Here is a 14,763-nt window from a genome sequence, read left to right on the forward strand (position 1 = left end):
TAACAAGACATTGCCGGTTTTCTAGTCATTGAAAGTCTGCATAGCCACCCAACGACGATATCTGAGACTCGACTAGAACAATAGAACTGACCAGTCAATCAATCCATCAGCTGAAACGCTATACTTCGCCACTGCCAGCGCAATCATATAAGGTCTGGATGGAACTTCCAGGAGAACCCCTACAAGTTAATGTTAAAGAGGGACTGTTGGTTATGATTCAATTCTAACGACTATCCATTAATTAATTATGAGTAATGGGATACAGTTTCCCAATCAAGTAAAATGCAATGCCTGGTAAATCAACATTATGCTGGGTATCCCCGAATGACAAAACTTTTCTGCTCGTAATTTGCAAACAAGCGACCTGGGTATATTGTAACCATATGAAACCAAAACGCCAATGAAAAGAAAAGAACACAACAGCTGGATCCGCTCCTTTGAAATTCTGTGTTGCCCTGGCAGCAACGCAGTAGCACGGCGCCCCTAAACTCTAACACTGCCCGAATTGGTCACCGATGGTGGTAACATTCTCGAGCGGTCAGGAGACAGGTTGGAGACCTGGACAGATGTATACTCGGGTGGTGCAATAGGGACGAGCTCGGAGACAGATGGGGGCGCAATGCTGCGAGGGCTGAAAAATTGGGAGTTCACTTCATCCTGGGAAATGTCGACCACGGTGCCCTTAGATCCGACGCCTGGCTGTGCCTCGCAAGTCAGCTGCAGTGGGACCTTCAAGGATGTGGTGGGAGTCAGGATCCTGGAATTAGCGGCGTGATAGGAAATGCTGAGCTCCAGGGCGTAGGCGCGCGCGATCAAACAGGAATAGAACGTCGGCACGAATGACTTGGCTTTGGGGAGGGTGATTGGAACAACAACCGACGCGGTATAGTAGGTGTTTCCGGCGAACGAGGCAGATGGGCCGGGAAGAGATTCAGTAGACGAAGTCGAGTGCATGGAGTCACGGCGTTCGAGATCGGCGTCGGTGTGCTTTGTCCATTGTGCCGATGCAACACACATGGTGGACAGTGGTACAGTTTCGGTGTACATGGCCCGCCCCATCTGCGCCCAGGATTTGATACATGTAGCAGACGGATAATCTCCCCAAGGATCGGAGCTGTAGAATGTTGACACTCGAAGTTTGCTCCATACGGTGCCTAGGCGAGGGGGCTGCTCGTCGCCCACCGGATCGAAGCGCAGCTGCATAGTGGCAACGGTACTCACAGAATCGCAGTTCCCGGTGTCGGATGGACTCAACCGCACTGGCTTGGGCTGTGCAGCGGCCACCACCAATCGGCCCAGCTTTCCCCTCATCAAACCACGTTTCACATCCTTTTCTTTGCGGACGCTGTACAAGTCATCGTTGTCTTCCACGTTAAGGGGTGGCTCCTCATCGACCGCAGGAATGACCCGCACCTTTTTCCCAACAGACACTAGCGTAACCGGCGAGGCGTTCTGGGCCATGGGCTTTTTCTGGAGAGTCACACGAACTAGATAGGAGATGCGGCACATTTCGGGGGCCATGTCATCGATGACCGATTTGCGGTTGCTGGCAATCATGGGATCACCAAACGTGGGTGGCAGCAGCGTGTGCGATTGTTCGACATGCAGATTGGTTTTGGCGTGGTTACAGATATGAGGCAGTAGACGCTCGGGCACGACAAAGGTGAAGGGGAATTCGTAGTTGCGCCCGGGTTCAAGTACCCGGGGGGTGGGATATGCGGTCTCATCGATGGGCTGTCGCAGTCGGAGGAATGTATGGTAAGCCCCAGTGCGGCCGGGCATCGATTGGCGCTCCACCGAGGTCCTCGATGTTCCTGACCCAGTCAGTAAGTAAGACTATTCCTGGTAACCTTCTGGTATTGTGCGAGCCAACATACCCTCAAATGTGATCTCTAGGTCATCAAAGCGAGTGTCATGATCGACCGTGATGGTAACCGTGCCTTTGATGGTATCGCCGGTGGTGAATGAAGGGACCAGACCATCCGTTTGATTGGCGAGAATAATATCAACTTTTGGGCGGGAGCGGACCGTGAAATTGGCCAGGGAGCTGGAGCCGCGCGTGATGATAGATGAGGTGGCCATTGCAAGGTGTAGGATTGTATACAAAGAAACCCGCAGTGGTGGGAGTTAGTAGTATAGAAGGGGATTGGCGAACGAATCACCAATTCACCCACGGATCAGCAACTGATGTAAGGTTTGTAGTGGTAAATTGCAATGATGGAGAAAAGAGAAATCTGGGCAGAAACAGTGCGGAGTATAGCCTTTTATTAGATTTATTGTCTTCTTGAAAAAAAGGGAGATAATAAAAAATAGAAAACAGTAATAAAAAAAGAATAAAAATTCAATGGTGAATGTAGGGATGGGGTGACTGGCAGTTGCCGTTGGGTAATGGAAAAGCAGCGGTGGAGCAGCGTTGTTCGAGAACTGGATCTGATGCTGCTCAGGAACAACTTCCGGGTTTGTTTCTGGGTCTCTGGCTATTCTCGGGCTTGCATCCTGTCTTAATATGTACTTTTTAGATCCAGCTTGACGATGCAAGCCTCCCCTACACTCCTGCATCGATCACCCCTTCTGTGAGTCATGCTGAGAATCCACGTGCACGTGGTGATTGCTCTGATATTCGATCCAAGGGGATGTTAGAAGCGGTCCAGAAACATGCGGGTTAGGGGACCGAAAGAAACGAGAAAAGCCTAAAAACGAAGCGTTCAAGCAAGCTGATAGGCCGAAGGGAATCCTGCACGGTGACCGACCAATTCGATGGAGTCCATGGAATGAAGTCCGTGTGCGAAGTCAGTTGGTCGGGAAAGCAGCGATTGGCGGGCTCGCCGTCGCGCCCTTTGGTGACAACTGCCGACCAGCAAAGCCTTCCACGCCCTACAGCAAATTGGTTCGCATGGGCGCAAAAGCTAACCAGGTTTCTGGCCGTGAGGAAGAATGCGAATGACGCCATTAGTTGATCTTCCATAATTGTCGGTCTACGACAAACTATTAGTTGCCAGGGTTGTTCTATCTGCGTCTATCCTCTTAGCAGCCTGGTCTTCCTGCATGAGTCTCGTCACAACAGCTCGAACATTCTTGACGGGACAATCATCGCAGTCCCCTCGCGTGATACTCGTAGATCTCACGCCATTGAGTTACGGACCTTCTGATCCTTACGCAAAATAAACCCCCATTAGTTAGTAGGTAGTTATTGTATGATTTGATGTGAATACGATGGTCCAGGCTCTAGGAACTTCGTCCCTTGTCAGCCTGTACGTGTCCGTGTGCTGCGACATCGGAGCGACAAAAGACCATCCAGCACCTTCGGATGATCGGCCAAGGTGGTGAATGACGACGGATGGATCAAAACCCACGCCCTTAATGTGACAACGTTGACAAGCCACCGGGGTAGCAAACCCCATCCCGATTGGCGCTGACCGCCGTGTCCCTTTAGCCAGTCAGTCCAGCTGATTCGTACCGCTATTTTAGGTTGGCTCCGACCCTCGCTTGCTTTTTCAGTGCGGCCTGACACAATCAATTGTCAAACTGCTGTGATGAACTATCAAATCTCAAACTAGCGACCAAGGATGAACTCGGCTTCTATAGATCCAGCATCGGTTTCCCGACCCCATTCACTCGTGGGACATCGGTGGAGGCCTCTTCATTCCGCAACCAAGCGAGAATAGCCGCGCCGGGTTCGAGCCGGTTTGCCCCAGCTTTATCCGCTATTACCCGCCATCAGGGCCTTTTTTCTTCACGGAATTCCCGACTCCTGAGCTCGTGGAGCTCTCTGTGGCTTTAAAATTCCTGGGACCTCCCGCCTATGTATGGAGTACCCGCTCTGGATCTCGATTCTCTCCACTGGTGCCACCTCCTGATGCTGTTTCTCGCCTAGAAACGGGCCGGTTGGCGCTTCTCCGTCCCTGTTTTCCGCGGCCAACACTATACCGAGGCCGTTGTTCGCAGATTTTGCATCCGATATCAAGAGGGCTCACGAGCGAAGTTACTAACTCCAAACAATTCTGAGAATAATATAGTGCCAGCTGGGGTTGTTAAATGGAACGACAAGGCAGAATCGGGATGCCGAACGGCTTTTAACCGCTGAACGTATAGCACATCCAGATCACAATTACTCCAGCTAATGACATTATGCATCGCAAAGTATCTCCGAGGACTGATGTGCATATACGCGCATTAGCTGTGTATTAAGCTTTTAATGTCGGAAAATAATGACCACAGTGCCAAGTCCACGCCGAATAGGAAGGTTGTTTTACACACCTACGCAGTTGCATATCAAGACCTATGATTGGTAGTGCGCAACTCAAAAGAATGGGTCTATAGTTTATCAATAATCATAACTAAACGACGTAAAGCTACAACATAACCTAAGCAAGATCCTCTCGAGCAGAATCGGAGGCAGAGTATAGTGCCGGATCAATTACTCGAAACATCCCGACTTGTTCCAGCCAAGATTCCATTAAGAACATGAAGCCAACATTTACAATCAGATAGACTACTGGCTCTGAAACCCCAAATTCAATGGTCAAAAGGAAAAATTCGCGACCGAGCTCATTGCCCACACATACTTAGTATATCAGATTACTTCATTCATTTTGGCAGTTATCACCAGGGGCTACAAAAGCAGGAAGATGAATGTGCAACCTTCAAATAGTAAATAGCAGTCTACTCTAAATGCATATAATGCATAAACCCACATATACTGTTTCTGATAGTTGCCGAAAGGCTAGATCCCTCACGGTTTAATTAATCCCTCATCGCAGGGACCAGCCATGTGGTGCGTGCGCAGGGGGTTTAATGACGACTATGCAGTGCCCCATCCCCTGACTAATTATAGTATGTCTGTGTAAGTAATGAATACAATACAATGATATAGGTCTGCATATCATCCTGGTTGAAATTATTCTTCCATCAGAAAGGTTACAAAACGTTTATGTATATCACCTTTTTTTTCATACACGAAGGCCAAAACTAGGATATAGTACAAAAGAGAGAACTATTATTCTATGTTTAATATGCGTAGTAAGGACGTACCACCTGTATCTAAGTAGGTAAATATTCAAGGGGTTTTTATCATGTCTCGCAATTATTGAATACACAGAAATAAATGCAAGTCCAGTTCTTCACTGAAAGCGGAAAAAGTACCTCAAGTCCTTCTCTAATATATGGGTAGTTACCCCGACATGCACGCAACTTACTATGTTTATTGAGCGGCGGTAGCCTGCCAGCCCCGTTATTTCCCAGCATATTTCAACAGTCAAAGTTTTGTCACGGGACTCTGGATGCGACTTACCTACTACTTGCATACAGCATCATCTTACCGACTAATCATTGTCTTGCCCAGAATGTTCTCAGTGTCTATTACTCTTGATTCATGTTCAAGACGTTTGTCACCCCATCTGCTCCGAGTAGCTAGCAATGCAGTATTCTGGTCTAGTCGGTAAGAGCACTACTCCAGAATATCACGTTGCACCTTCAGAAACCCATCACTCGTTTTGTGTGCGAACAGATATGTTATCGCGGCGCGACAGCCATCTCAATCCATACTCGTGTGGTTTACTAGTTGATGATGTAAATTAGAACGTCATCGTTTCGTTGTTTGTGATTAGTAGATATTGAGGTATGATAGTTCCATCTGATAAAACTTTCCTCGCAAAGAAACTACCCCCTAAGCTCAAGAACCAGCAGGCATGTTCGTTGCTGCTATTGACAGTACAGACTCTTCTATCCGCCCTTGACCTTCTACTGCTGGTGAAGCTAAGTTCTGACATACGGCCACCTGGGAATCATGATCGGCGGGCTTCCTGTTATCTCTCTGCAAAAGCCCCGCCAAAAGGGAAGGAGAGACCGCAAGCAGACGCCTTGTAGAAGGTAAGAGGCAGGTGAGGTGTCTCATGATAATCACATCTACAAGACCTAGTCTCAACTTTCCCTACACAACTTTCAACTTAACAAAGTGTTCAGCTCTTATTATCCCACTTATCTCAAATGTCATACTAACAATAATACCATGGAAGAAAATCGCACCAACCCCGCTGTAGGCGACAGAGGGGGCGAAGATGCTATTCTCAACACATTCGATCTCTATCTTAATAGTATTGACGGAGCCGCCAATGTGCCCGGCGAGACACACGAGGACGCGGCGCATATTGAGGAAGAACTAGCACGAATCGGACTACCCGCGAGTTTCGGTATAGCTCCGCCTATCAGCAAGTATCGAGCGTTCACAATAGGCTAATTCAGTACAGATGGCCTCATGAAAGATTACAGTCTGGCCCTTGGAACGGGACACGAATGTGCGGAAATGGCTTTTCCCAGACTGGATGCCATCCTCTTTTTGCTGCTGGCTGAAATGAAAAAGAGATTTTCCCCAGCCGTGCAAGCCACCGATTATATACCTAGCTTTTTCAGCCAAGTCCCTCTCGTTGTGGATCGTCGAGTTGCGGGAATACCTGATTCCTATCAGGAGACAGTGGACTATATGCTGTGTTACGGGTCGATTCCAGCCTTGGACACGAACCTTCTCGTGTTCAGGGATAAGGTGCTCCATTCGGATGCGAGAGCCCGCACGGCCATTTGTGAGTCCGATTTCAATTACCAGGCTAGACATATCTTTTCTGTCTTTTGCTAACGATGAGATCAGCGGTGATTAATCGGGTTCGGAGAAATATCCGCAGAAACGCAGTCATCTATGGCATTTACACAAATTCCTATCAATGGACCTTCCTGAACTATGACAATAACGGAGTGGTTCGCGACCCTTTTACTTAATTAATCCACGTTGTACCTTAACTAACAAGCTAACGTTATAACGATAAAAGTGCGCCGTATTGGAGCTACGTTGGAAAGAGTCCCAGGCAACGATAGTTGCTCGTATCTGCCAAATATATCTCCAGGCGATCGCTTTGGCTGCATGAATTCGGCGTGGCTCTGCTATGCAGCTGTCTTTTTTACAGTTGCCCGTCTTTACCGGGAGGTCCATAACATATTATTATAGCTTGGGCTCTGTAGTTAGCCTACTAGTGAACTAGATTTCTATGGAAATGGAGCGACTTCCTTCTTCTGTTCTGGGTCAAACTTGGCGCTGCTTTTTGATTACTGAGAGGCTCCGAGCGTGGGGGGAATACAGTGCGTGTCCTGAGTATTTCCTGAGCGATCCCGGATTGCCCTGGGAGTGAATACTAGAGAAAGTGATGGTTATTCTGCTTAAGTGAAAGTAGTCAATGTAGAAGCTGAAGTCAAAGAAGTGGTTTGATTTCAGACCAATCACTACCAACTGTTTATGAGGTTCTTATGGTCAATCGCGCCTGTCTGGCAACTCGAAAATACAACATTATCACACCAGCCGAAAGCCAGCTCCGATGATTCATGCTTTATAATAAGCTCCAAGTTTGATCTAAAAATAGGTATGCACTGATAAATGATAGCTGACTTCCTCCTATCAGCAGAAGCCTTAGTGTTTGAGACTGATCAAGCCACCGGGTCATATCATCGGGGAATCGGGCGTTGTGTGGGTCGATAAAATAAACATGGAGGAACTGGAGCCCCCCCTCCTTTAGGGTTCGGGTCTTGTGTGGGCCAATATAAGAAAATGTACTTGTGGTACAGTACTAGGTAGTATTATACTCTACCTACGGAGACATACTACACCATAGTACACCTAAAGTTGTGGAAAGACAGAGCGTAGACTTGGTCAATGGAGCCGATATACGGCTGGCTAGCTTCTTCGTAATTCAGCGCAAATATTCATATCCTCTCGAGTTCCCTAAGCCTTCGAGCTAGCTAAGATATATGATCAGACATCGTAGCATCTCTAGTCTGCTTGATGGTCATGAGGAATCGAATAAGACATATTATCAGTTTGTACGTATTCTACTTGTCTATATAATTGAGTTGTTAGAGCTTTTCCTTCTAAGGACTCTAAAAGATGTGATATGATACATGGTTGAGATGCTATATAGCCACAAAATCTTGGGCAAAGCTCAGAGATCATTGTAAAAGAGCCGAAGGTATCTCTAGAAGTATCAAGGCCGGCAATCAAAAGCCGTTTTAAGCGCCGGGGGTCTCTCTATATACGCTCCGCTGGGAGTTGTGCAAACACACTCATAACAGCCAGCTTTCAATTCTTGCCACAGTATCGGCAACAAATCGGTTGTAGTGCTTGCCGAGAGGAAAAAACATGGACTGGTGAGCGGCAATTTCATCCATGCCTTCAATACGTAGCGAAACCCAGAGCTGCTTTTTGCGGGCTGTTTCTGGGACATAGCAGAACAGTCGCCCCCGTGGTTTGATGTCATCAGAATTGTTGCGCCTATCTCCGTGTTCGCCTGAATTACGTGAGCTTGAGCTTGATGAGGTCGGTGTATCGATTTTGGTGAAAGGAAATTTTGTGTCTAACAGTGGTTCGGACGAGCGGTTGGCTGGCACCTTTTCTCGTATATCAGACACCACTAACGCAGAGTCTCGGTCTTGTACATGATTGCCGTGTATTTGCGACGTTCCGTGGCAGGTAAACTGCTTATCACTCCAGAGCCTACTGTTCCCGTGCTCATCACCGCTGATGGTTCCGCTGTGTGGGCAGGCAGTCGTGTAATAGTTGACAAAACCAGCCCGTCTACCAGATTCATCGCCCTTCGCCCAACGGCAAAGTTTCTTGTGTCGTCTGAGAAGCCCAAAGTAGTCGTTTAGACATCCGACATGATCATAGTATGAGAAAACATACTGAAGGACAGACCGAGACAAATGACCCGAATGCTTTGCAAGAAAATTGAGCGCTCCATTCCACCCTTTCCATTGGATCCTGTCGACATCGTTGGTCAAGTTTGGGTCGAACGTCGGATCGTCGTGTGCTATTCGGCTGTTCGTGGTACTCTGAGATGTCCGCCTACTGTCATTCTTTGCTTTCCGGCAAAATACCCTGCCGGCTGCCGTCGTAATGACGCGCGGGTGAAGTCCGAGAAAAGGAGTATCAAAGGCCACTAGGCCGACAAATATATTGTTTAGGTCACTGTTCGGAAAATGGCCAGCAGTTGGGTAGGATTGCGCAAGTGCAACGTCTGCAGCGATAAGACCTCCTATGCTGTGACCGAGCAGTATGAGATCCAGATCTGGAGCCATGTGTGGCGATAACCTGCGGAAATGCTCGATATGAAAGGACTAAATTTGCTACAGCTTGAGATATTACTTACCACCGGATGATATCGTCGCGGGCAACATGTATAGGTCCTCTGGTCTTATAGCGGGGGTATATCTTGGTGTATGTAATGTGGGTTTGAGCCAACGAGGCCTTAAGGAGATCGTGGACATCCCTAGGAAAGTTACAAAAGCTGTCCTCTGACCCTAGAAAGCCATGGATGTATATCAGGAGTAACCTGCGCTTTCCTTCGTGCCTTGGTAATTCATCAGGACTATGAGAAGCGTCGCACCATGCGTTGTGAAGAAAGTTGTCAGAGGCGTGCTCTTTCATTGTTGACTCCGTAAGACCGTTCTTGGTGGGATAGTAAGAAGGAATTTGCGCTGACACAAGAAGTGGCAACTATGTGCATGCGAGGACGATTTTCTGTTTATCGCACATCGTTCTGCGGCGAGAGCTATGAGCTGCTCTCCAGTAAAACCCGGAAATGTCTAAGTGATATTCACAAGTTCATAGGACAGTAGCAGATCCCACACGGTCGCTTCCTGTTCTATTTTCGGAATAAGCTATGGGTGCGAATACGAAGTGAAATTAGGCTTTGCTCTTTTTTTCCTTCGCCGTTCCAGAACATGGAGGTAGCCGCAAGAGACCCACTCGTATTCGTATAGATATTTAGGTAGACGTTTCGATCAGTCAGGGGCAAATGTTCATTAACTGTTTTGTACCCTGACCGGCCACCCAACGGTCTCGAGTGTCTGGTACAGTTTAAAATGTGTTATTCTGGGCCGAAGTAATTGGTGGCTGCAACATGGCCCTCGCAGCTGTACACCGTACACTTCGAACCTCTTCGTCCATGGAGTGGTAGCCTAAAGTACGTTATGCTTAGACTCTACAGAGTTTTCAGCAGGGTTATCTAAAGTAAACTTTGGCTCTACTATCAATTCGCTGGTTCTGGTTAGGCTACTATATGCTGATCCTAAACCAGATCCGTTAGTATATATATATAGCCTGGTAGGGCACCTTGTCTGCCACATCTTCTATCACATGGATCGTCAAGTGGTAGATCAGTCATGATTCAACAAGCATACCGTGTTATTGATCCCCAAAATGGCTCCCTACCATCACCTCTAGGGAACAAGGAAATCGAATCGGAAGTCGAGGTAAGTGCTGCACCTTAAGTTACATCGCAGTCTACTGGAAATGGTCAATTAGGTGCACGGAGATTAACAAACGAGATAGATTCCTGTTTCAAAGGCGACGAAGCTGATGATTTGGGTCAATCATGCATGGCATTGGATAGCAACACCCAAAGGCTTCTTCATTACCATTTACAGCCTGAATGTGGTGGCCTGGGGAGGGATGCTTTTTCTGTTAATGTGCAATGCAGCCCCTGCAATGTGCCACCCCACCTGTAACGACTTATATTCGTCACGCCGAATCTGGATCGAGATCACATCGCAAATCCTCAACGGGTTGTTCTGCATTACAGGGTTCGGATTCGCACCATGGAGACTGAGGAATCTTTACTGGTGGTTCTGCTGGCGGTTCGGCGCACGCCAGAAGAGCCGCTCTGGTATCGCACATTTGGCTAGCATATATCAAGCGTGGTGTCGTCCCCCGGAGTCTGTATCAGGTATCTGCCGTGACAATGATAGAGAGTGCGGTCCGGCCACATCTCCATGGAAAATAGACCTGGTTGTATGGTGTGACATTTGGAATACCATATTTCAGGCATGCTTGGCAGGTTGCATGTGGGGAATGGATAGGTTTAACCGGCCCAGTTGGACCACCGGGTTATTCGTTGGCTTGGCTTGCGGTGTAGCTGGTATTTCCGGGTACATGGTCTTCCACGAGACAAGAAAGCTTCAGAAATAGTAAATATAAGGTCATTCTCTATTCATTGAGACAGAAAAACGTCAGCCTTGTTGCATACCAGCTACAGAACTGTTTTAAATGCCTGGATTCAGGGGTGAGCTTCAGCCGCTTTACGATGCAGGCCCTGGGTAAAACATCTACAGCTCCAAGGAGCATGAAGGCTGACGTAGGCGAGACTATATCCTTCTACTATCACATAATTATAATATCACAGGCTGGATAAACTGGGTACACTTGGAGCATTCCATAGAGATCCCAAATGAGGCATTGGTCTCTCGCTCATGCGACTTTGCGCCTGTCATCATGCGTATACGAATTTACCCCGGAGAAAAAATAAATAAATAAATAAATGGAATGAAAAGAAAAGATTAAAGCTAGGCGTCGAGGAAAGAGCGCTCGGACAGACCGGGTTCAGATAGTTGACGCTGAAGCCAAGGTGAGGTTTTTCAGTAGTGAAGGGTTATTAAAAGTAAAAGGTTGCTATAACGAAGAAAAAAGTCAGAGTAGATACTACTCCCAGAAAGGATACTGATAAAACCATCAACCTCTGCGCCGAAGAAACCCTGGTACTGAAATATTACGTTCGGCCTTTCTTGCTCTTGAATTTCTGTCCAAAAGTGGCCACGATATTGTCCGTCGCCGTATACTGACGACTCTCCAGTAACCATATTCCCTCACTGTGGCGCTGTTGGGCGATTAGCTTTCTTGTCTGCGATTGAACTGACAACCGGATACTCTGCGCGATACCAGTAGCAGGGTATGCCATGAGGCCAAACATAGCAGAGCCGGCTTTAGCTGCCATGTTTGTTACTCCTTTGCCGACTCCCTTGATCGTACCTTTCGCTCCCTCTTTTTGGAAACCCTGGTATGGCTTGACAACTATATCGCTAACCGCCTCCGCCATTCCCCACGCAAATCCTTTTCCAGCAACAGCAAATCCGCTTTTGATATCAGTAACTGGACCGTGATCTCGGGGAGTTTCACCGTATAGTCGAGGGACATTGCGCAGTCCTTCAGCCAAAGCAAGGGGAAAGTCAACAGTTGTGCCCTTGATCATGGTAGGAGCAATGCTGCCCAGACTTCTACCAGATGCAGCTGCCATTCTACCAAGAAGCTTTCGTTTGCCAGTATCCGACCGCTTCTGCGAGTGCAAATCCGCAGACACTGTAGAATTGCTTCTACCAGCAACATCACTATCCCATGGCTCCTCCTTGTAATTTGTCGAGATACTATGGCCAGATAAGGTGTCTGAAAGATTTTCGACGGAGCTGGTAGATCTTATGCTTGAGGATTGATCTTCACGCTCCTTCCGGTAATCGCGATACTCCAGGACAGGCTTGTAGAAGGCTCCCAAAACAGAGTCGGCGACATCAGTGGCTGTTCCAACCACTGCAGACGCCCCGCCCGTGACGGGATCCCATCGGCGATTTTCAATGAAGATTGGGCGAATGGAATGCCTGAGACAAAGTTTGATCAGAAACTGAGCGTAACGAAATCGAATAAGATTTCCTTGAGGTTGTCAGCCTCTTGACTTACATTGTCAGGTGTTTTGCATCAATCAATCCATGGGATATTAGTACCTCTGCGGCAATCTTTGACAGCTTGAGTTTCCTACGGTTTTGGGAGAAAGACCATACCGCAGGTAGATTCGGTTCTAGATCGCACTGCAGACACTCAAGTGGGAGATTCCGGTGAAATGAGGCAACCGCAGCCTTTACACCTATTTCTGACTGCATTTTAGCAGCTATAGCAACTGCTGACATGCGCGCTTGTTCGCTAAGGCAGTATTGAATTCCGCTGGCCAGCTTATCAACTGTAAGCTCTTTATATGGAATAGGAGTAGGACCAGCGCCCGCTGCAGCAACCATATCTCCCCAGAAGGGCTGACTATCTGGATTGTTAGCACGAGAAAAAACGTAACATATAGCCTACTATAATCACTCACTCTCCAAAAAAGGGCACAATGAATGTGGGCTTAGATTTTCGTAACCCGCAAGCGGTCGTGCCCGCGCCTCCATGATGCACGACAGCTGCGACGCGGTCAAACAGCCATTCATGAGGGCAATCCCCGATGAAATAAATATTACTGTCATCGTGTATTCCGCCTAAGTTGGACCAACCTTTGGAAATGATCGCCCGTACACCTGCTGCACGTATAGCATTGAGAATGATAGTAGTAGTGCTTTCTGCATCTTCCAAGACAATACTACCAAATCCAACATAAATTGGTGGTGGACCAGCAGCAATAAAGGCCAGTAAGTCAGCTGGGGGATCATATCTCGGGGATTCGCGGAAGAAGAAACCACAGACGTCTGGGAAGAAGGGTGCTGTTAGCATAGACCGCATCTGAGATGACACATTCAATGATAACTCACCGATATAGGAAGGCCAATCTGTCGGTTTGGGAACGAGAGCCGGAGACCAACAGTATGTAAATGGTATCTTCAAGATTTCTGCAAGACGAGGCCCTTCAAACATAGCTATTTCGTCTAAGCCAAGCTCTTTTCGCCAATGGTTAATCACATCGCCCATCCTAAGTGTGTCAATACACGTCAGGCGGTTCCTTTGTTTCTTTAAGAATGCGCAGAGATCCTTACCCTTGCCAAGTCAACCAGTTAACCACACTATAAGAAACAAAATTTCTGAAACCTTGGTCTTCATCGCCACCACCAGTTAAATTCGCCAGGGGGTGAGGAAAGGCCTTCGTGTTGGTCCAGGGCATAGTAAACATCAAGTGTACAGGAATACTTAGTGCCTGGGCGCAGTGGATATGGGCAAAGCTGGGAGGATTGGCAATGATTGCATCAGCTACAAAAGGTAGCTGGGTCGCCATATCAGGCTCGATGCACGATTTCCAGCACCCGTCCAACATCTCCCGAATCATGGCTCGTTTGCGCCCAATTTCGCCTGCCTGTAAGTTCCTCATATTGGGAATAAGACCGGGATTTTTGACCATATATGCCATTAGTTCTTCTGGATCGCCTCCGATGGGGTAAAATTCGAGCCCTGAACTGCGCACGAAAGCTTCGAATACATTATGAGTAGCCAGCCTCACACGATGTCCATATCGCTGCAGTTCATTCCCGAGGGCAATAAATGGCTGCACATCCCCTCGACTGCCTACCACCTGGATCACAATATTCAATTTGATCTTCCAGGTCTTTTCTGTGTATGCCGGCGGAGATTCCAGACTTGGGCCATTGTCATTAGCGGCTTGCAGTGCTGTCTCGGAATACTCGGGCGGTGGCGTCGTAGGTCGTGGTGAATAATGAGAAGTGTACAGTTTGGAGAATCGTCGTACCAGTGTCGTGTTGTAGTCAATATCAATGCGCCCGTCACCTGCAAATGAGAATCAGCCCCTTGTCCCTCAATGACTTGACTGGAAATCTCCCGTGACGGTTGACGATGGATGCATACTTGTTATATTAATGCCGCTTTTGCGGTCGGCAGCGATTGGCGTTGGGGGAATCGTGACTGCTTCACCCGGCAACTCGAAGACCCCCGGATGGTTGTTGCTGGCCGTGGTAGGGGGCATAACTAAATCCCCCGGCAGCTCGAATACCTCCGCATTTCTGTTGCTGGCCATGGCGGACTGGACTGAAACGCAGAGAATGAAGAAGAGCGCATAATAATTCACGGGATACCAGAGTACTCGGAAAGGCAATGCTGTGAAGATTTTTAAGTTTTGTCTGCTCTGGAATTTATGGTAAGAAGGGTGTGAGACAGCCTATCTAATTCGGCGTGCGGACCGAAGACAG

The 14,763-nt window shown here is 47.8% G+C and overlaps 9 protein-coding genes across 9 annotated transcripts; 5 read left to right on the plus strand and 4 right to left on the minus strand.

Moving 5' to 3' along the window:
- Positions 1-483: 483 nt before the first annotated feature.
- On the minus strand, positions 484-2,082 carry An08g09040 (uncharacterized protein; the record flags this gene model as incomplete). Its single annotated transcript, XM_001392978.3, has 2 exons — positions 484-1,814; positions 1,878-2,082. The coding sequence occupies 2 exons, from the start codon at positions 2,080-2,082 to the stop codon at positions 484-486; spliced, it is 1,536 nt and encodes a 511-aa protein (XP_001393015.1).
- A 135-nt stretch (positions 2,083-2,217) lies between these two features.
- An08g09050 (hypothetical protein) lies at positions 2,218-4,188 on the plus strand (the record flags this gene model as incomplete). The annotated part of the gene is made up of 9 exons (XM_059749277.1): positions 2,218-2,247; positions 2,358-2,498; positions 2,526-2,635; positions 2,722-2,914; positions 3,000-3,095; positions 3,223-3,320; positions 3,434-3,530; positions 3,586-3,981; positions 4,093-4,188. 9 exons carry the CDS (start codon positions 2,218-2,220, stop codon positions 4,186-4,188), a joined length of 1,257 nt encoding a protein of 418 aa, XP_059606185.1.
- Positions 4,189-4,769: 581 nt separating this feature from the next.
- On the plus strand, positions 4,770-4,895 carry An08g09060 (hypothetical protein; the record flags this gene model as incomplete). The annotated part of the gene is made up of 2 exons (XM_059749278.1): positions 4,770-4,843; positions 4,874-4,895. 2 exons carry the CDS (start codon positions 4,770-4,772, stop codon positions 4,893-4,895), a joined length of 96 nt encoding a protein of 31 aa, XP_059606186.1.
- A 724-nt stretch (positions 4,896-5,619) lies between these two features.
- An08g09070 (hypothetical protein) lies at positions 5,620-5,865 on the plus strand (the record flags this gene model as incomplete). Its single annotated transcript, XM_059749279.1, has 1 exon — positions 5,620-5,865. The coding sequence occupies one exon, from the start codon at positions 5,620-5,622 to the stop codon at positions 5,863-5,865; it is 246 nt and encodes an 81-aa protein (XP_059606187.1).
- Positions 5,866-6,007: 142 nt separating this feature from the next.
- An08g09080 (uncharacterized protein) lies at positions 6,008-7,175 on the plus strand (the record flags this gene model as incomplete). Its single annotated transcript, XM_059749280.1, has 4 exons — positions 6,008-6,188; positions 6,246-6,579; positions 6,663-6,747; positions 7,101-7,175. 4 exons carry the CDS (start codon positions 6,008-6,010, stop codon positions 7,173-7,175), a joined length of 675 nt encoding a protein of 224 aa, XP_059606188.1.
- Positions 7,176-8,100: 925 nt separating this feature from the next.
- Positions 8,101-9,463, minus strand: An08g09090 (uncharacterized protein; the record flags this gene model as incomplete). Its single annotated transcript, XM_059749281.1, has 2 exons — positions 8,101-9,127; positions 9,186-9,463. 2 exons carry the CDS (start codon positions 9,461-9,463, stop codon positions 8,101-8,103), a joined length of 1,305 nt encoding a protein of 434 aa, XP_059606189.1.
- Positions 9,464-10,200: 737 nt separating this feature from the next.
- Positions 10,201-11,228, plus strand: An08g09100 (uncharacterized protein; the record flags this gene model as incomplete). Its single annotated transcript, XM_001392984.3, has 3 exons — positions 10,201-10,290; positions 10,370-10,828; positions 11,040-11,228. The coding sequence occupies 3 exons, from the start codon at positions 10,201-10,203 to the stop codon at positions 11,226-11,228; spliced, it is 738 nt and encodes a 245-aa protein (XP_001393021.3).
- A 354-nt stretch (positions 11,229-11,582) lies between these two features.
- An08g09110 (uncharacterized protein) lies at positions 11,583-12,107 on the minus strand (the record flags this gene model as incomplete). The annotated part of the gene is made up of 1 exon (XM_059749282.1): positions 11,583-12,107. The coding sequence occupies one exon, from the start codon at positions 12,105-12,107 to the stop codon at positions 11,583-11,585; it is 525 nt and encodes a 174-aa protein (XP_059606190.1).
- Positions 12,108-12,537: 430 nt separating this feature from the next.
- Positions 12,538-14,591, minus strand: An08g09120 (uncharacterized protein; the record flags this gene model as incomplete). The annotated part of the gene is made up of 5 exons (XM_001392986.3): positions 12,538-12,892; positions 12,951-13,317; positions 13,381-13,538; positions 13,603-14,344; positions 14,423-14,591. 5 exons carry the CDS (start codon positions 14,589-14,591, stop codon positions 12,538-12,540), a joined length of 1,791 nt encoding a protein of 596 aa, XP_001393023.3.
- Positions 14,592-14,763: the final 172 nt, after the last annotated feature.

The sequence above is a fragment of the Aspergillus niger genome (genome assembly GCF_000002855.4).
Source record: "Aspergillus niger supercontig An08".
In the NCBI taxonomy this organism is placed as follows: domain Eukaryota; kingdom Fungi; phylum Ascomycota; class Eurotiomycetes; order Eurotiales; family Aspergillaceae; genus Aspergillus; species Aspergillus niger.